Below are 24754 nucleotides of genomic sequence, written 5' to 3'. Positions count from 1 at the left end.
ACAATGACATTGGCACCCAACATCAACATTGTCCTTGAGCCTTACACTCCTCCCCAAAAACACCTGCCCTTCTCTTCTCTTACCCCACAACTAACTCCACATGGCTTTGTTTCTCTCCCTTCTTCCATTTCTCTCAACTCTTCCTTTTTATTTACTACACTACTAATTTTTTTGGTTGTTTGAAATCTACGTCCCCCCCCCCCCCCACCCCACAAGAATCGGTGAGGTATACATATCTGTAAAATTTACTTATCTACCCTCAGTAACAACAACAACTCAGTGGAATTCCACAAGTGAGGTCTAGGGAGGGTAGTGTATACGCATGTCTTAACCTTACCCTTCGCTCAAAAAAGATTTATCTTCCCTCGGTATCAGAGGCGGATCTAAGATTTCTAGTACATGGGTGCACTACAAATAAAAGGAGGAAAAATGTATCTAGTGAAAATTGATCTCTACACCTCTTGGTAAATAACTCAACTTTCAACCAACTGCACCATTCAACCTTTTGGAAGCATGAGTGTCAATAGTTAATATTATACCAATATTAGAAAATTTGTACCTAAAAGATCTAATTTTACGAAAAGATCATGGGTTCACGTGCCCCGTAAATACACCTATAAATCCGGCCCGGCCCGGTATTTACAGAAAAAAAAAAGAAGGCAGTACCCTTACGAGGTATGATATAGGTAGCCTTGTCCTAATGCATTATCAGTAGCTGATTCCACGATTCATGGTTACTCCAAATCTAATAAATAGGAGTCACAAATTAAAATGATAATGCACATCACTTAAACATGGTTACGTAATAAAAGTTTACTTACAAGACATAGCTAAATAACCAGGGCCAAGAGGTATAATAACTAAAAGCTTGTCTATTTATATCCCCCCTCAAACTCCCTTTCTTTCCACCACACTCATTTTCCCAAAAGTCCTAAAGACATTCTTTTTTTTGCTCTTCTGAGTTCTCCTCACAAAAGAAGTTGATCTTCTTTTCAAAAAAGCAAGGTAGCTAAAACTTCCTCTAGTAAAAAAATGGCCATAAGAAAATCATCAAACAAGTTGTCACAAACAGCAGTAATCAAGCAAATCTTGAAAAGGTGTTCAAGTTTGGGAAAAAAACATGGATATCAAGATGAAGAAGGACTTCCTCTTGACGTACCCAAAGGTCATTTTGTTGTGTACGTTGGCGAAAATAGAACAAGATACATTGTTCCAATTTCAATATTAACTCGACCTGAATTTCAGTACCTCCTACATCGCGCTGAAGAAGAATTTGGCTTTGATCATGACATGGGCCTTACAATTCCTTGTGATGAACATGTTTTTGAATCTCTAACATCAACGTTAAGGTAAAATTAAAGACAGAAAATCGAGAAGACGAGGAACTAGCAGCTAGGGTGTTGGAAGGGAAATTTTATACAGAAGTTCAAGAATCTGTTTTATTGCTTCTGTCCTTCATTTTTATTTTCTACGTCACATTTTTTTTTTGGGGGACTTTTGGGATCTTGTTTATTGTTAACTAATTAACTGGAAATCCAATGTTAAGGATTTCTGTTTGTAAATCTCAAAAGTTTGTAATTTTCCTCGCAGTGGTGTTTAACAACATTTGTACCCTGTGAGAGAGTAATTAAATTACTTAATTATATATATTTGGGTTTTGATATAATACTTCTTTTTCATTATTTGTCCAATTTATCTTTTCTTGAGGCTGTCCTTTAATTTGTGTAGATTCTGCTGATCTCAAGATTTTCAGGTTGCTTTTCTTTTTCTGGTTTTCTCACCTTTTTTCCCCATCTAGACACACGAGAATGATGAGCTAGGTAAAATTAGAAGAGATAATATGTGCATGTAAGTATTTAATTTTAGTAATATAAGTATAATTTTTTATCCATAGATGACTATTACTACCTAGAGTTTGATTGCATTTTTGGATTCAATCTTATTTCATCTTGCTGTTATTCCTACTTGTTGCAATTACCTTTTTCTTTTCGTTGTTCTCTAGCCGAGGGTCAATAGGAAACAGCTTCTCTGCCCTTTCAGGGATAAGAGTAAGATTGCGTGCATCTTATCCTCCCCAGACCCCATTTGTGAGAAATTACTGGATTTGTTGTTGTTGTTGTACCGATAAATACTTAGTCCCCGTGGATACGGCCCTATTCCGAACTCTGCATAAATATAAGATGTTTTGTGCACCGGACTGCATTTTGAACTGATAAATACGGTGGATTGGCAGAAGCATTTTTAACTAATATATGTTTACTTATAATGGTATGAAAAATATTTAATGAAGTAGATTTTCCATTGGGAGGTAATTGCATGTGGAGAACTTGATATTCACTTGAAAGACACAACAATATGTTTGAAAGTACAATGATTGACTAGTCCTTTATCCCTCGCAGCGTATAGTTGACGTATGTTTCAAAAACAGGTGAAAATTTTCTTTTCGAACATTTTTTTTTTCAGTTAGACATATTGCGGACTAGTACAATAATTAATTGTTGGCATATTCAGAATAGTGGTTTTCACTAATCAATTCAAAAAAAAAAAAAAAGACGTGAAAAAGTTAAGAAAATTCAACATATAATACATATACATAAAAATAAAATTAATCTTATATACTGTAATTTTTGGGGAAGGGACTCGGTTGAACTCCCTTCCGCCCACCTAGCTCCGCCACTTATTCAGAATGTCAAGAATGACTGCGTGTAGTTTTTCAGCCGATCAATTTATGTGATGGAATAGTGTACCTTTCGCAAAAACTGAGATTTTTTTTTTCAAATGCCATTAGAATTTTTTATTTCTTTTTTAGTTTTTTGCTCAAGAGGTGCTTTCAGCTTTTGCAAAAATTGAGAAACTTGAGGTGTTAGGTTGAAAATTTTGAATTTTTTTTATTAAAAACCAGCAGTTTTCTGAAAACGAACGCCATTAATAATGTATGGGATTTTTCATGTGAACAAAGATTACTATTCCCCCGTTCCAATTTATGTGAACCTATTTCTTTTTTGGTCCGTTCAAGAAAGAATGACTTCTTTCTAAATTTGGAAATAATTTAGCTTAAACTTCTAATTCTACCCCTTAATGAGAAGTTTTTATAGCCACACAAATACTCTGAACCCTTTTTTAACTTGTTTAGGACCATAAATTCCAAAAATTCTTTTTTTAAATTTCGTGTCCAGTCTAACAGGTTTACGTAAATTGGAACGAAGGGAATATGATATAGATACATATCTAAGGATTGTAGGTGTAGAGCTATATATAGGAATGGCCTTTCCGTATATAGGAAGGGGTATTTTTGATTTATAGAAATAGGAATATGAATGGTTCTGAATTTTTACAGAGCCCACTTGTAGAGGGGTGCGGGGGGATTTTTCAGTGAAATTATGTTACGTTGGATAAGAGTTGCAGGGGTTATAAATAGTGCAATGCTGTAATGGTGTGGGAAAAATACTCTATCCATCCTTCCATCCAGAAGCCAGTAGTTAAGTTTTATGGGTCTAACTTTTAAGATTCTTAGTAATGAATCTACTCGATTTTTAAAATTATGGATTCAAATTTATTATTTCTTACAATTTTAATAAATTTTTAAACATAAATTTATATTCCGTATCAAATTCAAATAAACATGTGATGCAAATGCTATACCAGAACCCGCCTCTATGTCCATCTAAAAATCTATTCCTATATATTTATTACAACCTTAGGGAGAACTTCGCTCCAAAAGCTAGCTATTGAGGTAGAGCCAAAGGCTATATAAACACCACAATATTAGCAAACCCTCACGCGCATCCCTCGTCCTCGACAGTTGTGCGCTAGACCTTTTTGGCACTGGGCAAACGCTGCAATACCGACGTTATCATCCATGGTATGGTGGGCACATAAGGTGGTGGGTGGCCATTGATACAATGCAGGAAAAACCCCATCTAAAAAGTTGCTATTGAGATGAGAGAGCCCAAAGCTATATTGACCCCACATCAGTACATTGCAACATCGATGTGGAAACTCAAATCTCATACCTTGCAATGGACCATAACACTATGTATCTCTCCTACGGCAGATGTAGCCTTCCACAGCAGGTGTGACTGTAGAATGCAGAATTCGAGTCCCTGCTATGAATCTTAGCTTCATCAAATTATGCAAGGGGTTTAATTCTTATATGATCACAATGTAATGAGTTTATAACTATCATGTCACCTAAAAGTTAACGACATATATGAAGCTGTCTACCATAAATATGAGTACGTTGATAATCTGAAAAAGAATGATACATGGTCTGTTACGCCTTTTTCTAATATTAAACTCTTCTAATTTGTTAATTTTTCAAAATATCTTATCTAAAAACCCATAACATAAGAGTATGGTAAAAGTATATAAACCTCTTTAGACATCGGATCAACTTTCTTAAAATAGAATTTGTGAATGACCAAGTACTCTTGAATCTTCATGTCTAGCAGTCTAGGATTATCACGTCTATTGCTTCCCTTCAAAGAAATGGTATCTTTTCTCTAATTATTAGGCTAAAAGAAAAGAGTTTGTTTCGCATACTCCAGCTTGACAGAGAAAATAAATTAAGGACCATAAGAATGTTGGTTAATGACTTCATCCTTCATCATTTATATATCTACTTCCTTAGCTAACTCCTCTAATTAACTTCTAATTATGAAATTCTTTACTTCCATTGAAATAAACTATGTACAGCGAGGAATTATGTATCCCCAAGGCAAAAACCATTAGGAATGGAAATAATTGGAGGCAAAAACATGATTTTAGAGGGGATTATATGCTATTCATTTATTTAGTCCTAGTTCCAAAGAAAAAACAAATTAAGTGAAGACCATGACCGTCTATATTGTTTTGATTATCTTAGCTTATCTCGCACGCATTCGAGCCGTAGAAGCAGTTACTAGCTTGCATTATTAGGTAGACTGTCTGCATCATACCTTTTGGGATGTCGCCCTTCCGCGAATCCTGTGTGAATACGAAATATACTTTGTACGGTGGACTGCTCTTTATCCGGCGCATATCCGAATTAGTTGGGTGGACTTACAGATATGAGATGATTAAATGATTAATGGCCAATCTATTGCTGAGAAGTGGTTTAAATATTTAGAACATAGGTGGAATAATGACACTTAATAATTAGTAGTATTACTATATAACAAGTGTGCTGATGTTGGCACTCTTCACTTGAAACTATCTAATTAAACTCTATATGGACAAAGTGCCAACATATATACTGGCTTATGGATAAAGATTGTCTAAAATAAGTATGCAATACAAGTTGCTACCTTACGTATATACTTTGTTAAATAGCAAGTAGTAGGGATCGATGTTCTCATTGTTATACACAACTGGGGTTTAGGTCATTAATCTTCTAGATTTACAAACTAATTAAAAACTCACACATATCTAGCTCTCTACATACGTACGTAAAATTTGATAAATGTGAGACAGACACACACAATGGTGCATATAATTCATTTGGCAAGTAAAATTTCAGATTAAAAAAGGGGACCACAACCTTAATCTTAATAATGCAGGAGACAATGTTCACATGCAAACTAGAGAAAGATTGTTGAAGTTTGGGTTCCATATTCAACCGTGTCTTTTCAAAATTTCTTTTTACTATAAGATCTTCTGCCATAATTTCTTGTTTCTATTCTTCGCATTACGCTATATCAAATATGATATGCCATCCACAATAGACTGCCATTTATTTTTTCACATATTTTAATTCAGCTTCCTTTCTTTTCTTTTTAATGCTAGAAAGGGAATGCAGATAAATATATTTATCAAATATATAAGAAATGGTAATGGTGATGGAGAAACGGTGCTCCGTAGCAGGGGCATAATAATTGTATATATATTGTTAAATCTCCATAACATAAGAGAAGACTCTAGTGTAGTGGGCAAAGAGAGTTCAAAACTTCCTTTTGATCACATGTTCAAATCTTATGTATATGATATGCTAATATACTTTTTGAAATACTTTATATATATATATATATATATATATATATATATATATATATATATATGTATTTCTTGCTTCGCCAATACTTCAGATCAGACTTTATAAATATATGAAAAACAAATATAGATAGAGTTAAAGATATGCATAATTCATCTCTCTCATTCATGGAAACTTACTCAACCTCTAAATTTTAAATTTGCCACTTGTCAAAAGTGAGTTGAGTCCCATTGTCATCATGCATGTTAATTTGCGAGTAGTTGCTAGAAGTGGCTTCATAATCGTCTCTGAAAATGTAGACGTTCGAGAAGCAGAAATCTAAGGCGATGATAATAGACAAAGGGGGAGCCACCAATGTTGGGAGGGTAGACAACTGTAGGGAAGATATTGTACTCTTTGTAACACCAATAGCTAAAATAGGTCAAGATAGTTACTTTTAAATAGTTCAAGCAGATTGTGACTATTTTATTTTATTTCCTCACTTTGTAAACTCTCCAACCTACACAGATTCAACACCTCTAAATAATATCTCAAGCTCTTTCACATTTGTTGAGTTTTCTATAAAAATATCAAACTTATTGTCCACTCTTTCCATGACGTTGCCATTTGATATGTCCATCTCCATATGACTTCTATATGCATATATTAGTATATTTCTATCCTAATTGCAAATCCGTCCCCCGATGCCCGGATTCAAGAACTTGCTCTATTTAATTCTATATGTAATCTAGAATTCCCATTTTCGAGTTCAACTCTTAACTCGTAAATAGTATTTCACTATTAGCTACTCAGTGAAATAATTAAGAACAAAACTAAATAAACAACCCAATATGATAAAATCAAACTCGTCAATTCAAACTTCAAACGTCAACATTCATATAGCACCCACGACCCCAGAATAATAGGGTTCTTAGCCACTCATGTTCATACAATCATCAAAAATAATGTTCTCAAACATAAAATCAATGAACATTAGAAGAAGAATGAAAGAATTGAACAAATTCGTGCTCCCGAGTATTTCTTACATTTGTTTTTCTCTGAAAGTCATGTCCCCCTCCTCAAAATAGGTTTAGGTTGGCTTTTATATGAGTTGGGGGCGTCTTGGGGTCAAAATAATCGAGGCCTGGTCGAAATAGGACAGATCCGCGTCACCAGCGTCTAGGGCACCCTGGGGCGCTGGCCCTGGCGCTCAACTTCTTCAGCATACTGTTTTGTGTGCCACAGGTAGCGCCCCACACTGCCTGTAGCGCTCAACTAGGCACTTTTGCCTTTTCTTCCCATTTTCGCTCCAATTCATGCACTTTTGTCCCAAATCACATCCGAATGATTCCTATACATAGAAATACCACAAATTAGCACAAATCGTTATATTACACATCCGAAATCTAAGAGACATGAGCATAATGTGAGGCAATATATATCAAAATATGCATACATTAGGCCGAATATCAACACCCCACACTTAGACTCTTGCTCGTCCTTGAGCAATGGAACTATATTAACACCCCAAAAATTACCTATCACTATGAAAGAGCAATTCACATTTAATTCAATCACACACTCTACCTTTTGACTATGGTCGATACCGACAGTTAAGCATGAACACACGAATTTCACATTCTTCCCGTTTTTAAACAAGCCCAAGTATACACAATGCTATTCAACCAACTCAAACAACCTCTCCACAACCATCATATCTCAAGAGACGACTCGTTATCACTAAGCATCCTCAACTTACACACTCACCCAACAAAAGAAGTGTACAACATCATCAATCCGTAATGAGACCAAGTGCCCTCACCACAAGCAAAAGAGTGAATGTAAAAGTAGCCCATACATTCAAATATTCCATTGAACATAAATTAAGGACATCACACTATTGAACAAAATTCGCTCACTCTCACAAAGAATTCATGTACATCCCGTGGTCATACCATAAGCTTGCCCGTAGTGTACATCTCTACTAATCTAAGCTAGCTAAATCTAGGATCAATTAGGACGTTAAGGTTGTAATGTAGGCTAAGGGACGAGGTATGATACATTTAGGAATAGTGACTAACCCGCCTAAGCACTTTACTACATTACACTCACAAATCGAGCACATCTTATTTTCAGCTAATTCATTTGTCATACACCATATATAACATAGCCCTCTTTTCAGTTAAGCACCTCTATGGTTCCACTAGCACGAGTTAGAAGGATTAGGAGGTGAGTGTTTTTCTATATTATTTGAACTACTATTTTTTTTATTCTTCTTGTAAAACTTTTTCCCCTTTTTTTCTCCTCTTTTTTTTCTTTCTTTTCTCCACACACTCCATACATTAAGGTTCATCGGCTAGTGACCTTCTTTCACAATTTTAGTGCACCTTAAGGGCCCTTTCATGGTTCCACTCGAAAGCACTCCCCAACCTCTCACCTTACTTCTTTTAGCGACTAAGTGCCTTAGGAGGTAAATGTTCAACAATCTTGAATTAAGAACAAAATAGGGATACTACTTGTAATGTGGGTGCCAAAGAAACGATCTATAGGCTCAAAGGGGCTAGCAACGAGAAAAATTTATTTGTGAGTGACAAACACCTCTATGGTCAAGCAACAAATGCCTACGTCATCTCCTAGACTAGCACAACTTAACAATTTCACTTCGATTAACACACGGGGCAAGTTCTAGACTACACAAGATAACACGGAATATCACCAATCCTTAAACACACATTGCACTTGATTCAATCAGGATGATTCTGTTTAACTCTCAAGTCAAGCACGCATAGCGAGTTTAAAATTTTTAAGCAATAATGCACTAGGTGACATACAAGTCAACCAACTAAGAAAAAGGCGTCACAGAGTAGGCTACTTAGTTTGCTTGGGCATTACAATTCAACTTAGATATTCAGGATGACAGAGTGCATGCCATAGCTTAACGTGTCAACACTAAACATGTCAACAGGTACCTTAGAGCACCTCACTTTTCTCCCTATCCTACTTCTAAAACAAATAAAAAATACATAAAAAACACCCGGTTCGAGCTATACCATTGGAAAAGAACTGGCGTCCAAAGAAAAATCAAGGGATACTACCTAACTATCCTAAAAAGAACAAAAAAAATCCTTTTGGTATTTTTAATCGGACTTTAATCCCTCAAGAAAATTATCCAATAGATCTATCGTCGGGAAAAGTCTGAACTTTTTCTGATTTTTCTTTTTCATTTTACTAGCTAATTAGACTATGTGAGTTCTAAACTAAGCTAAAAAACAAAATAACAATAACAATAAAAAATTTATACAATTATAAGTTAGGAAGTATTCCCCCACCCCACACTTAAACAATGCATAATCCCCGATGCATAACAAATTCAAAACAAAGTAAGGTGGAAAGAAAGAACTCCCTGCTAGTCGGAGTCTGCCTCCTCAGAATGCCCACTAGCCGCAGCTCTGGGCTCATCATCATCCGCTCCTAAAGGCACCAAAGCCATAGGCCCCGTGACTTCATCATCAACCGCATCCTTATCATCAGATCCTTTGTGAGTAGTCTCATCCTCAGACGGGTAATTAGGACTGCCCGGTGCTATGCCCAATATCTCCTTGGAAGAACTGGAGAGATCATTTTGCAAATGCATGCGCTCCTCATCTAACACCCTTAGCCTGCTCATTATCACATTGATGGAACTATAAATATACCTGTTGAAGTTTTCGTCCCTCTCATTCCTTGTAGCCTGGATTAGCTTTAATGTGGACTCCAACAAGGATGTGATGTCTAGAAATGCCTTGGGTGCCTCAACTATCACATCATAGTCAGGGTGTCACGACCCAAACCGATGGGCCACGACGGGCACCCGGTACCTTACTCAACCGAGTACCAATATAACATATCTTTTCATGTCATACTATCATAAATAACTGAGCCAAAGAGGCTGCCGTGAAATAGGTAGAATACAACAGGTAATGCCAACTTATACATAAGACATATGGGTCTCTAAGACCAAAATAACTACTTAAACACTGAACATAGGCCGACAAGTCCATACGATCTTTTATGTACATGACATCTGCCTACAAGCCTCTAAGAATACATAATTTTCATAAAGGTCGGGACAGAGTACCGTCACACCAAACAATACACATCTAACTTATACTAACCAAACAAGCAACTCCGAAGCAAATGGAGCGCGCCAGCATCTTCCGCTGAGTTGATAGCCTACTTTGAGGGCTCTCGACCTGTCTATCGGGACCTGTAGGTATGAAACGTAATGTCCCTAGGCAAAAAGGGACGTCAGTACAAATAATGTACTGAGTATGTAAGGCACATAAATAAGTACATAACAGACATGGAGGAAATATAGAGTAAATGACTCCACCTGTAAGTCTAGATAACTTTGTAAATCATGAAATAATTATAGTGTCATGCATATGCATTTGAATATTATGTCGTGCATAGGTACATATTTCATAATATCATCAGCATCTGAGGGCATCCCATCATATCATCTCGGCCACTGTGGGCAAAATCATCAATGTATACCAGCTGATCAGGTGGTGGTGCGTATATAACGCCATAACCTTTCCCATATCCCATATATATATATACATACATATATACGCGTATATAATGCTATCTGGTCCTGGGTCAATGTACATGAGTGCAATGCATGAAAAGTACGTTAATAAAATCTCTTGGAGTGTCATAAGATCATTATGCCTTTGAATAATATCATGAAGTAAACTTTTTCAACTTACGTATTTTTCTGAGACCCATGAACAGATGATAGAACAATATGGCACATGGAGAATCAAGAACATAAGCATCTCTAGCATTTCTATGAATAGAGTCATTTATGGAAGTTGTGCATTTGCACATTTCGTTTGCATCGTATGGATCAAACCAAAAGAAAGAAGGGATAGCCTTAACATACCTGGAGTAGGAAAAAATCCATATGATGTTCTTGAAAAAGGTTTCACCGTACTCCTTTAGTTGCAATGATTCATGTTTTTGTTGAAAATCATAAGAATGGCTAACGTTCTGTACTTCTTCTTAACTATCAACTTATGGCTAATGTTTCTAATTTGTGAGAATGGCAGATTTGTAGGAGTGACTAATTGTCTTGATTGTTTACAAAGTATAAAGAAAGTGAAGTGTCTTTGTATTCAAGACATGGAAATGAAATTTTGTTGAAAGCTTCAGTGAAATGGCTAATGTTCTTAAGAAATGAAGTTATAAAGGTGAAGAGTTATTGGAAATTCTTGGAATTGGAAAGAATATGTAACTTTATGACACCTAATCAATGAGTGACCCTTAGTTATTTCCTTATAATGTGGCTAGTTGCCATGTTTTTGGGGGTGGAAATTATTAATTTTTATCGCTTATTAGTTAATTAGGTAATGTCCCGTTACCCGATAATTAACCAATTACCCGCATAATTAAAATCTATTTTCACTTACTTAAAATACTACTCACTTTTCACATACCTTATACACCTTACTATCATGTCCATATGGTACCTTGTATTGTACTAGTCCATAAATACCAGGTATTTTAGCTCAGGCCGTATTTTATCCTAAAATGTCATACTTCGACGAAATTTATTTTCTTTGATTGCTTACCCTTTCACTTTCACGAATTTACTTATCACTTGTGAAATAGCATAATCATTATAATCTCTAACTAATCTTTACTTGGACTGGTGTCAATTACCTTATGACAACTTCAACGTACAATACTACAGGATGCAACATCCTCGTAACTTAATACTGCGAAGCGTAACATCACTGTAATGTATACTGCAGGGTGCAACATTGTCATAACTTAATACTGCGAAGCGTAACATCATCGTAATGTAATACTGCAAGGCGTAACATCATTGTAATATTACGAGGTGTAACACAGGGTACTCTGGTACCCCACGGGATAGCATGTACTGCGTCAGGAGGTTTCCAAAGAAGAAACTTTTGATCCTTTGCCCAAAGCGGGTGCGGGCCATCTCCCCAAGCATGAGCTCACCCATATTTATGGGTCGCCCAGTCATTAGAAAGTATATCACACATACTCGAGCTCGAGTGCATTCGCTGTTATGCTCAATGGGCATTAATCTAGCCTGCACGAAGTTTTTCCATACCTTAGCCGTCTTGATGAAGTAGAAACGGAGCATCTCAAGGTGGTTATCTCCCTTAGTCCTCATCCACTTTGTATTAGAATCAATGCCACGAAGTAAGTGACGTATTGCCCGATAGTGTGGGCTTTTGACAAACATTTGTAGCCTCCTTGGATTAGGGCTATCAAGTCCCAAAAAAGTAACACAAGGATCGCTTTTCCAGTGGTATATCCTTTCCTCGAACCCATGACTAGAAAGGTCCACGTTCCAGTTGGCATACAGCTCCCATACCCTGCTCAGATTTGCAGGGCCCGGACATTCTATGAGCTTATCCATCTTCATCTCTACCAACTGGGCAAGCACATTCGGGAAGTTCTTTACTAGGGCCTTCACATTAATCCCCATTTTGGAGACATATCTCCCATATGGCACAAAGTTATCATGTTATTTGATGGCGTCTTCTCGAACTAGATCTACCCGAGGCCGTGGTGGCCTCGTCGACCCGCTAGCAACCTACTTTCCGTTTGCTTGCCGGGAAGAACCTTCACCTTGCTTGCATTTTTTGGAGGGAGTAGTAGCGGAGGACATTCCCACCCATTTTCCTTTGGCGGCACTGTCATGAGTCATAGTAACCTTTGAGTCTTGAGATGAAAGTGAGCAACAAAATTTTGAGAACTTAAGAGAAAAGGAGAGAAGAAGAGAGAAGGCAGCCGGGAAGGGGGGGAGGTTGGCGTTACGGCGAGAGAGTGTGGGGTGTTGAGTTAGAGTTGTTTTAATTTAGGTGGGGGTTGGGTTTAGGTAATTGGGTATGGGTTGGTATGTGAGAAGAGATGGGTAGTTGGGTCGGGTTAATGGGTGTTAGGTCTAAAGAAAACAAAAAATAAATAAATAAATAAATAAAATTACATTACCCGTTGACCCCCAGACCAGCGCGCCGCGCTAAGCCTGGCGTTGGGGGCTGTGATGTTTCTGTAAACTACGCCCCAGGAAGCATGGGGTGCTAGCCTGGGCTCTCGTTCACAATTTTTTTAAAATAAACATCCCTCAACTCGAGCATTCAATACGTACATTATACACACCCATACTATTCCCCCTATGATTTCTATAACTACAAAGAAAACAAAAAATTAGTCTACTCTGACAAAAAGAAAACAAAAAGCTAAGTTACAAAAGCATTAAAAATTGGGTTGCCTCCCAACAAGTGCCTGATTTAACGTCGCAGCACGACTCAACACGTTTTCAAGCATCGGCCAAGTCCACCGAGGTCTTGTGACGTGCAATGTCACTACCCCAAAAATATTTTACTCTCTACCCATTTACCAAGAATGTACCATTTGAGCTCGTATCACGCAATTCCACCATTCCATGAGGCCTCACACTTACCACCACGAAAGGGCCTGCCCATCGAGACTTAAGCTTTCCGAGAAAAAGCTTCAACCTCGAATTAAACAAGAGAAGTTTCTTGACCAAGGTCAAACTCGTGTTGTTGGATGTGCTAGTCATGCCACCTCTTGGTCTTTTCTTTGTACAATTTGGCATTTTCGTACGCATGCAATCGAAACTTATCAAGCTCGTTGAGTTGTAACAACCTCTTCTCGCCGGCTAAGTCTATATCAATATTAGTTTTATAATCACCCAATAGGCTTTGTGTTCAAGCTCGACAGGCAAATGGCATGCCTTCCCATGATGATCTCTTAATGCATTTACCTTATATTTTGATGATCTAACAAATTTACTATCAAGACCCAGACAGGAAACCTGACACACTTGGTACACATTTCAAATGAACAAAGTCCAGCCTGAACTCCAGCTAATGTGAACTGCTGCAAATAAAGAGAAAGAGGAACAAGATAGGGACCTGATTCTCTGACAGAAGTACAAGTCAACTATATAGTTGGAAAGAAACTGCAGAAAGTGACTGCCTGCTACTGTACACGCGACAGTGCAACAGACAATGCATCGGTCACTTCCCATTGGGAAAAGATTTGTACCAACCAAGAATTGACATCATCCTTGTGATGTCTTTGGTAGTATAAGAACATGGTTCAAAGCACCAGATATTCACTTGAGCATTAAGTGATATTCTCTCAAGCATTAAAGAGTTGATCAAGCATTAAAGTCACTAGTGCATCAAGAACAAAAGGACAACTCCACTAAAGGATCAATTTCATAATGAGTCTATGTGTATCCGTAGTTGAGTTGTAATCTTGTTATTTGTTCTTCATTGTAACTCCTATCTTGCTTTCTTAGAAGCTGTGCTTTAGGAAACTCAAAACCATAAACTCTCTGAGTTTGTGTTGTGACTAGAATTAGTCATAAGTTAAAGTCTTTGTAACTAGTGAGGGACAAAGTGGCTTGTGGTAAGTGTATCACAAGTTAGTTGAGTTGAAGTCTTTGTAATAGAATTATTACAAAGTGGCTTGTAATAGTGTGATTACAAGTTAGTGAAGTTGAAAACCTACAAGTGTAGGTCGTGGTTTTTGTCCCCTTGAGTGGGATTTTTCCACGTAAAAATCCCATGTCTCTCTTACTTACCGCTTCATTAGTATTATCAGTTGAAACTCATATAGGAACAGGTACTATATAGTTTGGTGGACTCATATAAACTAACAATTAGTATCAGAGCAGGTTCTTTCTAAAGGGTTAACACCTAGAAAGGATCTCAATGGCTACTCCACCCAACTTTGAGGAAGGACAATCAACCTACATACCTCCTGGATTCAATGGTCAGTATTGCGGCCGGTGGAAGACTCATATGCATGATTTTATAATGGTTGAAGACTCAGAACTGTAGGACGTCATTTGTGATGGTCCACATGTTCCTATGAAGAAGCTTGGAGAAACAGGACCAATAGTGCCTAAAGACAGAAAAGAGTACAATGATGTTGACAGAAAAGCCGTAGAAAAGAACTATCGTGCCAAGAAAATCTTAGTATGTGGTATAGGACCTGATGAGTACAACAGAATCTCAGCTTGTGATTCTGCCAAAGAAATATGGGAAGCATCGCAAACCGCACACGAAGGAACTACCCAGGTTAAACAGTCTAAGATTGGCATGCTTACCACTGAGTATGAGCTCATCAAGATGAAAGATGATGAGTCTATACAAGATATGCACACTAGATTTACATCCATCATAAATGAGCTTCATTCACTTGGAGATGTCATTCCCAGAAACAAGCTTGTAAGGAAAATTCTCAGTATTCTACCTGGTTCTTGGGAGAGTAAGGTAAATGCCATCACTGAAGCTAAAGATTTGCAAACTCTAACCATGGATGAGCTGATTGGAAATCTGAAGATATACGAGATGAAAAGAAAGAAAGACAGTGAGAGGAGAGAGCCCAAGAAGGAAAGAACCTGGTGCTCAAGGCTGAAAACAGTGACTCAAGTGAAGAAGATAGTGACATGACCTATCTTACTAAAAGATTTCAAAATATGGTTCAAAGAAATGGTGATATACCAAAAAGGGGTAGTTCAAGTAAGACAAGGAACAATGATCTCTGTCACAAGTGCAGAGTCAGGGCATTTCATCAAAGACTGTCCACTTTTGAAACAGGAACAATACAAATAAAACCGTGACAAAACAGCAAAAAGGAACCTGGTTCCAGACAAATGATTCAGTCGAGAAAGTGCAGCTGACAATATTGTGAAGCAAGCCCTTGCTGCTTGGGGAGACTCCTCCAGTGAATCAGAAGGGGAACTAAATGCAGAAAACAACTCAATGATGGCAGTGGAAACTGAAGCAATGAAATATAACTCACTTTTTGCGCTGATGGCTCAGTTTGACGATGATGAGGAAGATGAAAATGATGAGGTAAATTTCAGGGATGTTCAGAGAAATCTGAAGTCCTACCCTTCTAAGAAATTAAGGTCACTAGCAAATGTTCTAATTGATGCATATTATAGCCTTATCGATGATAAGGAGATCTTGACCATAGAGCTAGGAGATGCTGAACAATCTAGAGATGATCTGATGGTCTGTGTGTTATATCCAAATAAGACCATAGCTAATCTTGAAAAAGAAAAGTAAGTTTTGAATAAAAAGGAAAATAGTGTAGAAAATGAGAGAGATGACTTGATGGTAGTGGGTGTTGATTTGAAGGAAACTATATAAGTCTTTAGCAATGAAAAGCACACTCTAGAAAAGAAAATTGCAACTACTGAGCAAGAGAAGGATGATTTTTTTGTGATAATCATTGATCTAGAGGAAACTATTGAGAGACTCAAATCAGAACTTAGGCCTGCAAGTATTGAGAAAGGGAAAGAAGTAGCCAGTGAGTCACACATCGAGCTTGAAAAGGAATTAAATGATGTTAAAACTAGTCTATGTGGTGAACTTGAGAAAAATAGGCAGCTTTAAGATGAGCTGAAGAAAGTAAAAATTGATCTCGAGAAATCTCTCAAGTTGACCTGGTCCTCAGATGTTGTCACTGCCATGTACTTCAACAATAGTGGAAACAGGGAGGAAATCGTTTCAAAAGGAGGAAACTCCTCACAACCCTCACAGTAAGTATGTCACAGTTCCTGATAACTGACTTTGTACTCACTGTGGGAATAATGGGCACTTCAAAGAAAATTGCCAGCCCAGGGTTCAATCTGTTTAGAAAAACAAATCGTTTACTGAAAAAGTGACTACTAAAGCGGGATCAGTTACCACTTGCAAGAAATGAATACTGCCTGCATGGACTAGAAAAGCTCTAATTCATCCCTTTTCTCATTACAAGGGACCCAATCTAGTTTGGGTTCCTAAATCTAACCCATAATTAACATGTGCATGGAATAGTGAGAGGAAGCGGACTGTAATAGATCATGGACAGTGGACGCTCAAACACATGAATGGAAAAACCATGGATTCTCTCTCTCTCTCTCTGAAAGCCCTGCAGGAAAGGAATGTATCCCTTGAAAATAAAAAAAGGAGTGCACATTCTCGGTGTTGGAAAAGTTGGAAATTCTCCTTCACACTCAATTGAGAACATATACTATGTGGATGGCCTGAAGTACAGTCTCTTGAGCGTTTCTCAAATATGTGATAAAGGAAACAAAGTAGAGTTCTTATCAAAAGTATGTACAATTATCAATCTGGTAACTAGCGAAGTGGTCTTAGTAATAAAAAATTATAAGAACACCTACTTTGCTGACTTTGGACCTCTACAAGCTGGTGATATAAGCTGCTTGAAGTCAGTTGATGATGATGCATAATTTTGGCATAGAAGATTGGGGCATGCAAGATTTTCACTTCTGAATAAATTGATTCAGAAAGACCTGGTTTGTGGTCTAGGAAATTCAAGATTCACCTGGACACTGCTCCTTAGAACAAAAGATGAGACTTTCGAGGTATCTATGGCTTTTGCCAAAAAGATCCAAGTGAAGATGAAATGGTAGGTAGCTCGTATCAGATCTGATCACATGATAGAATTTGACAACGCCAAGCCTGATGAGTTTTATAATGAAAATGGGATCACTCACAACCTCTAAGCACCAAGGACTCCACAGCAAAATGGTGTTGTTGAAAGAAAGAATAAAACTCTGGAAGATGTGGCACAGACAATGCTCATTGGCTGTGGATTGGCCAAAAATTCTGGGTAGAAGCAATAAACACAGCTTACTACTTGGTGAACATGTGTACGATCAGGTCCCCCTTTAACAAAACCCTCCATGAGCTACTCAGCGGAAGAAATCCAAAAGATAACTCATATGAGAATCTTTAGATGCAAATTCTATGATCTCAACAGCGGGAAGGACCAGCTTAGGAAGTCTGATGCAAAAATAGTGAAGGAATACTTCTGAGATATCCCTCTAAAAGGCGAAGTCTACAAAGTCTGCAACAAAAGGACACAATGTGTGGAAAAAAGTGGTCATGAGCTATTCAACAAGTCTCTTTCTTCTAACAAGGGAGGAAACAGTTATGCTCAAGATGATGAACCACTTTTGGCTCCGGTGAAATATCTAATGTTTTAATGGCAAGGGAAATATGATGATTCAGGTGAAGGAGATAGAGTCGTAGCCAATTTGGTACTTCAATTATTATCAACTGAAGCTGAAGAAAGAGTTGGAGATGTAATACAAGAGACTCCACAAGTAGCAGAACAAGGAGTGCAGGAAATTCCACTTGAACTACCCAGTTCCTCTATCAATCAAACCTTAGTCATCATTTGGAAACACAATAGCTCCCATCCACTCGATAACATAATCACCCCCTTGATTTTGGATTCAGACAAGATCAAAAGCCAAAAATCCCTAGTCCTTTTTGTATTTCCATCCCAGATAGAATTCAAAATCAAATCCCAAGGAATTTCTCTTGAAGGTTGCCAAAAGAATTTTGAGTTAACTTAAGGGAACACATGACTTGGTCCTGTATTACCCCTCAGGTGACAGCTTCAATCTCATTGGGTATGCTGATGTTGACTATGCAGGTTATCTTGTGGATAGGAAAAAGACATCTGAAATGACTCACTCTATTGGATCATGCTTAATCTCATGGGGTTCAAGGAAATACAACACAGTGGTTCTCTTAACAGCTGAAGCAAGCTCTCTCAACATGAAAAAACCTGGTCTACCAAGAGGACCAAACTCGTTGTGTCAAAAGAGCAATCCCCCAAACATCAAAAGAGCTCTACTGTCAGAATATTTTGCAAAGGCATCTCGTGCTTCTTCGTGATTGTTCCGGTTCTTTGGCACATGTCACACTTTTTAACAAAGGTGTGTGCATCCTTAAACAATTTTGGCAAATAGAAACCCAATTACAGCACTTTTTGGGCGTTTCTATCCCCACCGTGATGACCTCCAAATGGAGAAGCATGACAGTCGTGCAATATTGCATTCATCTCCTCCTCAGGAACACACCTTCATACCAATTGATCTATGCGGTGCTTATATAGGAATGGCTCATCCCACTTGTAGAGCCTCACATCATGTAGAAATCTTCTTCTATTATCAGGTGTCAATTCTTGTGGCATCACCCTACTTGCAATAAAGTTCACGTAATCTGCATACTACGGGGCTTCACTCGAGATGATTGTCGATAACTTCTCATCCGGAAATGTTTTTTTTAATCGAACCTCCCTCAGCTACATGGTTCCGATTTTCTAACCTGGATAAGTGATCATCCACTTGATTCTCTGTTCCATTTCGATCTCGGATTTCCAAGTCAAATTCTTTCAAGAGGAGGACCCGTCGAATTATCCTCGGCTTGGGATCTCTGTTTTCTAACAAGTACCTTATAGCTGAATGATCTATGTAGATTATGACTTTGATCCCCACTAGATAGGATCTGAACTTGTCAAACGCCCACACCACTGCAAGCAACTCTTTTTCAGTAATTAGGGTTTTGCTCGCATAATAAATGGAGTAAAAAAATTTATCCCTCCTTTGCCCCAAAATAGCTCTGATTGCTATGTTACTCGCACCGCATATCAACTTAAATGGCTGCGCCCAATCCGGGGAAATGATAATTGGCGCAGTAACCAATCTTTCCTTCAGCTCCTCAAATGCTTTTAGGCAGGCATCATCAAACTTGAAAGGGATATCTTTCTCAAGAAGCTTGCACAGAGGAGAAGAAATTTTTGAAAAATCTTTAATGAAACGACGATAAAAACCTGCATGGCCTAAGAAACTGCAAATGCCCTTGACAGATGTCGGTGGGGGCAATTTTTCAATTACCTCCACCTTTGCTTTGTCCACCTGCAAACCATTTTTGGACATCTTGTGCCCCAAAACTATACCTTTACGTACCATGAAATGATATTTTTCCCAGTTTAGCACCAAGTTTGTCTCTTCACACGTAACAAGCACTTTATCAAGGTTCATTAAACAATTATCAAAAGAACACCCAACCACAGAAAAATCACCCATGAACACTTCTACAAATCTTTCAACCATGTTAGTAAAAATAGCCATCATACACCTTCGAAAAGTTGCAGGTGAATTACAGAGACCAAAGTGCATTCTCTTAAACGCATACGTGCCATAGGGACACGTAAATGTAGTTTTCTCTTGGTCCTCTAGGGGTATAGCAATCTGATTATACCCCGAATAGCCATCTAGGAAACAGTAGTATTCCTTTCCAGCTAATCTATCAAGCATTTGATCAATAAAAGGGGAGGGGAAAGTGGTCCTTTCTGGCTGTATTGTTTAATTTTCTATAATCTATGCAAATTCTCCACCCAGTCACAGTTCTTGTGGGAATCAGGCTATTATTTTCATTAACCACTACAGTAATTCCAACCTTTTTAGGCACACATTGGATGGGGTTTACCCATTTGCTATCAGAAATTGAAAATACAATACATGCGTCAAGCCACTTAATCACTTCTTTTCTTACCACATCTTTCATGATTGGATTTAGGTGGCACTGTTGCTCTACACTTGGATTGTGCCCTTCTTCCATGAGGATTTTATGCATGCAGAAGGCTGGACTAATGCCTCTAATGTCACACATCATCCAACTAATTGCTCGCTTGTGCTCTCATGGCACTCTCAACAGCTTTTCTTCTTGCAATTTAGACAAGTCAGAAGAAATAATAGCAGGTAGAGTGTCAGAACTACCCAAATAAGCATATTGAAGGTGAGGGGGCAAGGGTTTAAGTTCCAATTTTGGAGCTTCTTCAATCAACGGCTTTGGAGGAGGCCTACTTGGCCTATTTAGGGGCTCAAAGGGGTTTAATCCCTACTTGTAAGCACATGATGCATCTAGTATATGCATTATCTCCTCAACCTCGTCATCAATCTCCAAGCTATCGAACAAAATGAGTGCTTTCTATAGAGAATCATCTAGATATACACTCGTGTTGATAAGTTTCTCATCCACCTCTACAACAAATAGCATAAAGAGCTCCTCATAATGGCGGGGAAGTTGGATCGCCTTGTAGACATTAAAAATTGCTTCCTCGTTGTCCACCCTTATAATCATTTTTTCCTCTCTCATTTTAATAATTGCATCACCTGTAGCCAAGAGAGGTCATCCTAATATGATTGGAACTTGTTCATCAGCCTCATAATCTAGGATAATGAAGTCCGCTGGGAAGATGAATTTCCCAATTTGCAGTAACACATCTTCAATCACTCCTTCAAGGTAGGCTATGGATCTATCAGCTAGTTGCAATATCACAGTGGTTGGTCTTGGAGCTCCCAGACCCAATTGCTTGAACAAGGACAAGGGTATCTAATTTATGCTCGCCTCCAAATCACAAAGAGCGTACACACATCGATATTACCAATCCACACAGGGATGGTGAAGCTGGCAGGATCCTTAAGTTTCTTAGGAAGCTTGTTTTGGACCCTTGAAGTGCACTCCTCAGTAAGTGCGACTATCTCGACTTCAATCAATCTCCTCTTATGAGCCACTATATCTTTGATGTACTTAGAATACTTTGGAATTTCGCAAAGTACATCTGCTAATGGAATATTCAATTGAACCTGGCTCAACATAGAGAGAAATTTGTTGAACATGCGGTCATCATTATTCTTTTGCAATATTTGGGGGAAAGGTGGTGGTGGCCTTGCAGTATTCACTGGCTTTGAACTTACATCATCTTTCTCTCGTGTGTTGCTTTAGGAATCAACTCCCCCTCAATTATAGGCTTGTCCTTTATCTTCTTTGTCACTTCTTCTAATTCCCTCCCGTTTCTGAGTGTAACTGCATTAACTTGAGGGTTTTTTTCTCTGTATCGCTGGGAAGAGTGCATGCAGGCCTAGTATTTTGATTTGATGCTAACTGCGATATTCGTCTCTCAATATTTCTGAAATTGGTCCTGAGTTGTTGATTGTCAAGAAACAACTTCTTTAACAAGTCAATCGTACTCTTCTGCTGGGGTGGCTTCTGAGGTTGATTAAAATTTCCTTGGGGCCTATAATGATTCTGAGTTGTCTGATTTCCACCACATGAGAAGTTAGGATGATTCTTCTAATTTGGATTGTAAGTGTTCCCATATTGTGCATGCTGATTCATCGGACCTCTACTTTGTTGCCCCACGTAGTAGATAAATTCAGGATTCGTGGGGCATATGTCACTCGTGTGACTGTCACCATATAATTCGTAGCAAGTAGACATCTAATGTACATATTGCATCTGTCGTGTTTGGTGCATTGTCATTCTATTCATCTGATTTGCCAATTTTTCTATATATGTTCTCATGGATGAGAAGTCATCAAGCTCAATTACACCGGCGACTTTCTCTTTAAGTTCTCTTCATGATTCCCCATCTCCTTGCCAGTTATGATCATTAGTAGTGAAGTTGTTTAGCAGGAGTCACCATGCAACTACCCCCACAAGTTGAGTCAAGATTCATCTTGGATGTCTCGTCTAACCCATCAACAAAAGTGCCCTAACACCTCATCGGTCTGACAATGATGCGGGCAGTCTCTGAGTAGCTTGTTGTATCTTTCCCAAGCTTGACGAAGAGTCTCATCATCCCGTTGTTGGAACCCAAAAATCTGGCTCCTCAGCAACTTTGTCTTTTTAGTGGGAAAAAATTTGATTAAAAACTTTCTTGCTAGATCATCCTAAATGTGGATTGAGTTCGCGGGCTTCTTTTGCAACCATTCTTTGGCTTCCCCAAGCAGTGAAAAGAGAAATAGTGTCAGTCTGACGTAGTCCTTGGAAACATTCGGATAATTGTAAGTGTCCATAATTTCCAGAAAGTTCTGAATGTGCCGCTACGGGTCTTCATGAGATAGACCCACATATTGCTCTGTGGACTGAACTACCAAATACTGTTTGAGTTCAAAGTGACCCATGATATCAGGCTTCACAATAGCTTGAGTCATATTAGCAAGATTGGGCCTTGCGGCTTCATTACCTGCCATCTCTAGTGGTTGTGGTTGAACTACGATATCCAACTCTCTTTCAATTATAGTTCTAGCTTCGAATTCCCTCCTCACTCTATGAAGTGTTCGTTCAATTTCAAGATCAAGAGGAAGGAGGTTGTTTGCTCTTCTACTCCTCCGTATTCAAGAGAAGAGCTTGTGTTAACACAAACAAGGCAAAATGAAAATTAAAACTTGAACAAAAACTAATAAAAGCTTAACTCAGACAAGTAGCTAATTTCTAAGTCCATAGCAACGGTGCCAAAAACTTATTGCGGCCAAACTCACTCACGCAAGTATACGTGGTCGTCAATAATAGAGTAGTGAGTAGAGTATTGTTCCCACAGAGACTTATGATTAACTTTTGACTGATTCAAACTTAAACAACTTATCAATTCAAGAGATTACTCACAAAATATATAAGTGACTAATTTACTACCTAAGAAACTATCAAGCAATGAAATAACTAGAAATCAACCACAGCACTTAAGAAATTTCGAATAACAATTAGTAGGAGAGGATATTCCAGGGTCATAGGCTAATTAACAATCTTGTTGCGTTCTTGGCTTAAAATGACTAATTGATTTATTTGGATTATTGATTGACAGGGTTAATATTACTCATAAGAATCTGTCGAGTTCTTACTCGCTTATTCAAGCTAACCTAATGCCTATATGTCCATGGAATTAAGATTAACAAGAACACATTTACACTTCCTCTATTCAACCAAGCAAGGCAATTAGGTATATTTCTATCCTAACTGCGAATTTGTTCCCCGATGCCCGAGTTCAAGAACTTGCTCTATTTAATCCTATATGCAATATTGAATTTCCACTTTCGAGTTCAACTCTAGACTTGTAGAGTATTTCACTGTTAGCTACTCAGCAAAATAATTAAGAACAGAATTAAATAAACAGCCCAATATGATAAAATCAAACTCGTCAATTCAAACTTCAAACGTCAACATTCATGTGTCACCCATGACCCCAGAATGGTAGGGTTCTTAGCCACTCATATTCATACAATCATAAAAAATAATATTTTCAAACATAAAATCAATGAACACTAGAAGAAGAATGGAAGAATTGATCAAATCTGTGCTCCCGAGTGTTTCCTACTTTTGTTTTTCTCTCAAAGTCACGTCCCCCTCCTCAAAATAGGTTTAGGTTGGCTTTTAAATGAGTTGGGGGCGTGGGTCGAAATAACCGAGTCCCCGGACGAAATATGACAGATCGGTGTCACCAGCGCCCAGGGCAGCGTGGGGCGCTGGCCCTGGCACTCAACTTCTTTAGCATACTATTTTGTGTGCCACAAGTAGCGCCCCACACTGTCTGTGGCGCTCAACTGGACACTTTTACCTTTTCTTCCCATTTTCGCTCCAATTCGCGCTCTTTCATCCCAAATCACATTCGAATAATTCTTACACATAGAAATACCACAAATTAGCAAAAATCATTATATTATACATCCGAAATCTACGAGACATGAGCATAATGCGACGCAATATACATTAAAATATGCATACATTAAGCATAATATCGTTGCGATGTAGACAGTCAACCCTAATGCAAGTATTAGTGGCTGCTTTTACGGCTCGAAGGATCCTTTTGCCATTGTATCTTTCCTTCATAGCATAAAATCAGGTTATTGTCCATGCAGATGAAAGTATTTGGTTTCACATCAAATGATTCCAAGTTGGTACGTCAATAACTTAGAAGTACTACAGCGGTGTGGCTGATTTTGCATTGGTTGCTTAATACTTCCACGGCCAATTTCCAAAATATGGTGCTTGACTTCTTACCAACAGCTGAGAGAGAAAACAATAAGGAAAGCCTCCCGCCCGGGAATGAAAAGATAGCATATATATAGTAGCTTAATTTAACTACTAGAAAAGTCTTCCA

The 24754-nt window shown here is 38.1% G+C and overlaps 1 protein-coding gene across 1 annotated transcript; it reads left to right on the top strand.

The window, feature by feature from the left end:
- Window positions 1-1032: 1032 nt before the first annotated feature.
- LOC107764970 (auxin-responsive protein SAUR50) lies at window positions 1033-2872 on the top strand. The gene is made up of 3 exons (XM_075218782.1): window positions 1033-1349; window positions 2003-2048; window positions 2810-2872. The coding sequence occupies exons 1-3, from the start codon at window positions 1033-1035 to the stop codon at window positions 2870-2872; spliced, it is 426 nt and encodes a 141-aa protein (XP_075074883.1).
- Window positions 2873-24754: the final 21882 nt, after the last annotated feature.

Source organism: Nicotiana tabacum, chromosome 1, assembly GCF_000715075.1.
Source record: "Nicotiana tabacum cultivar K326 chromosome 1, ASM71507v2, whole genome shotgun sequence".
In the NCBI taxonomy this organism is placed as follows: Eukaryota; Viridiplantae; Streptophyta; class Magnoliopsida; order Solanales; family Solanaceae; genus Nicotiana; species Nicotiana tabacum.
Note: the sequence above shows the minus strand (reverse complement) of the source record. Positions and strands in the feature narration are given on the sequence as shown.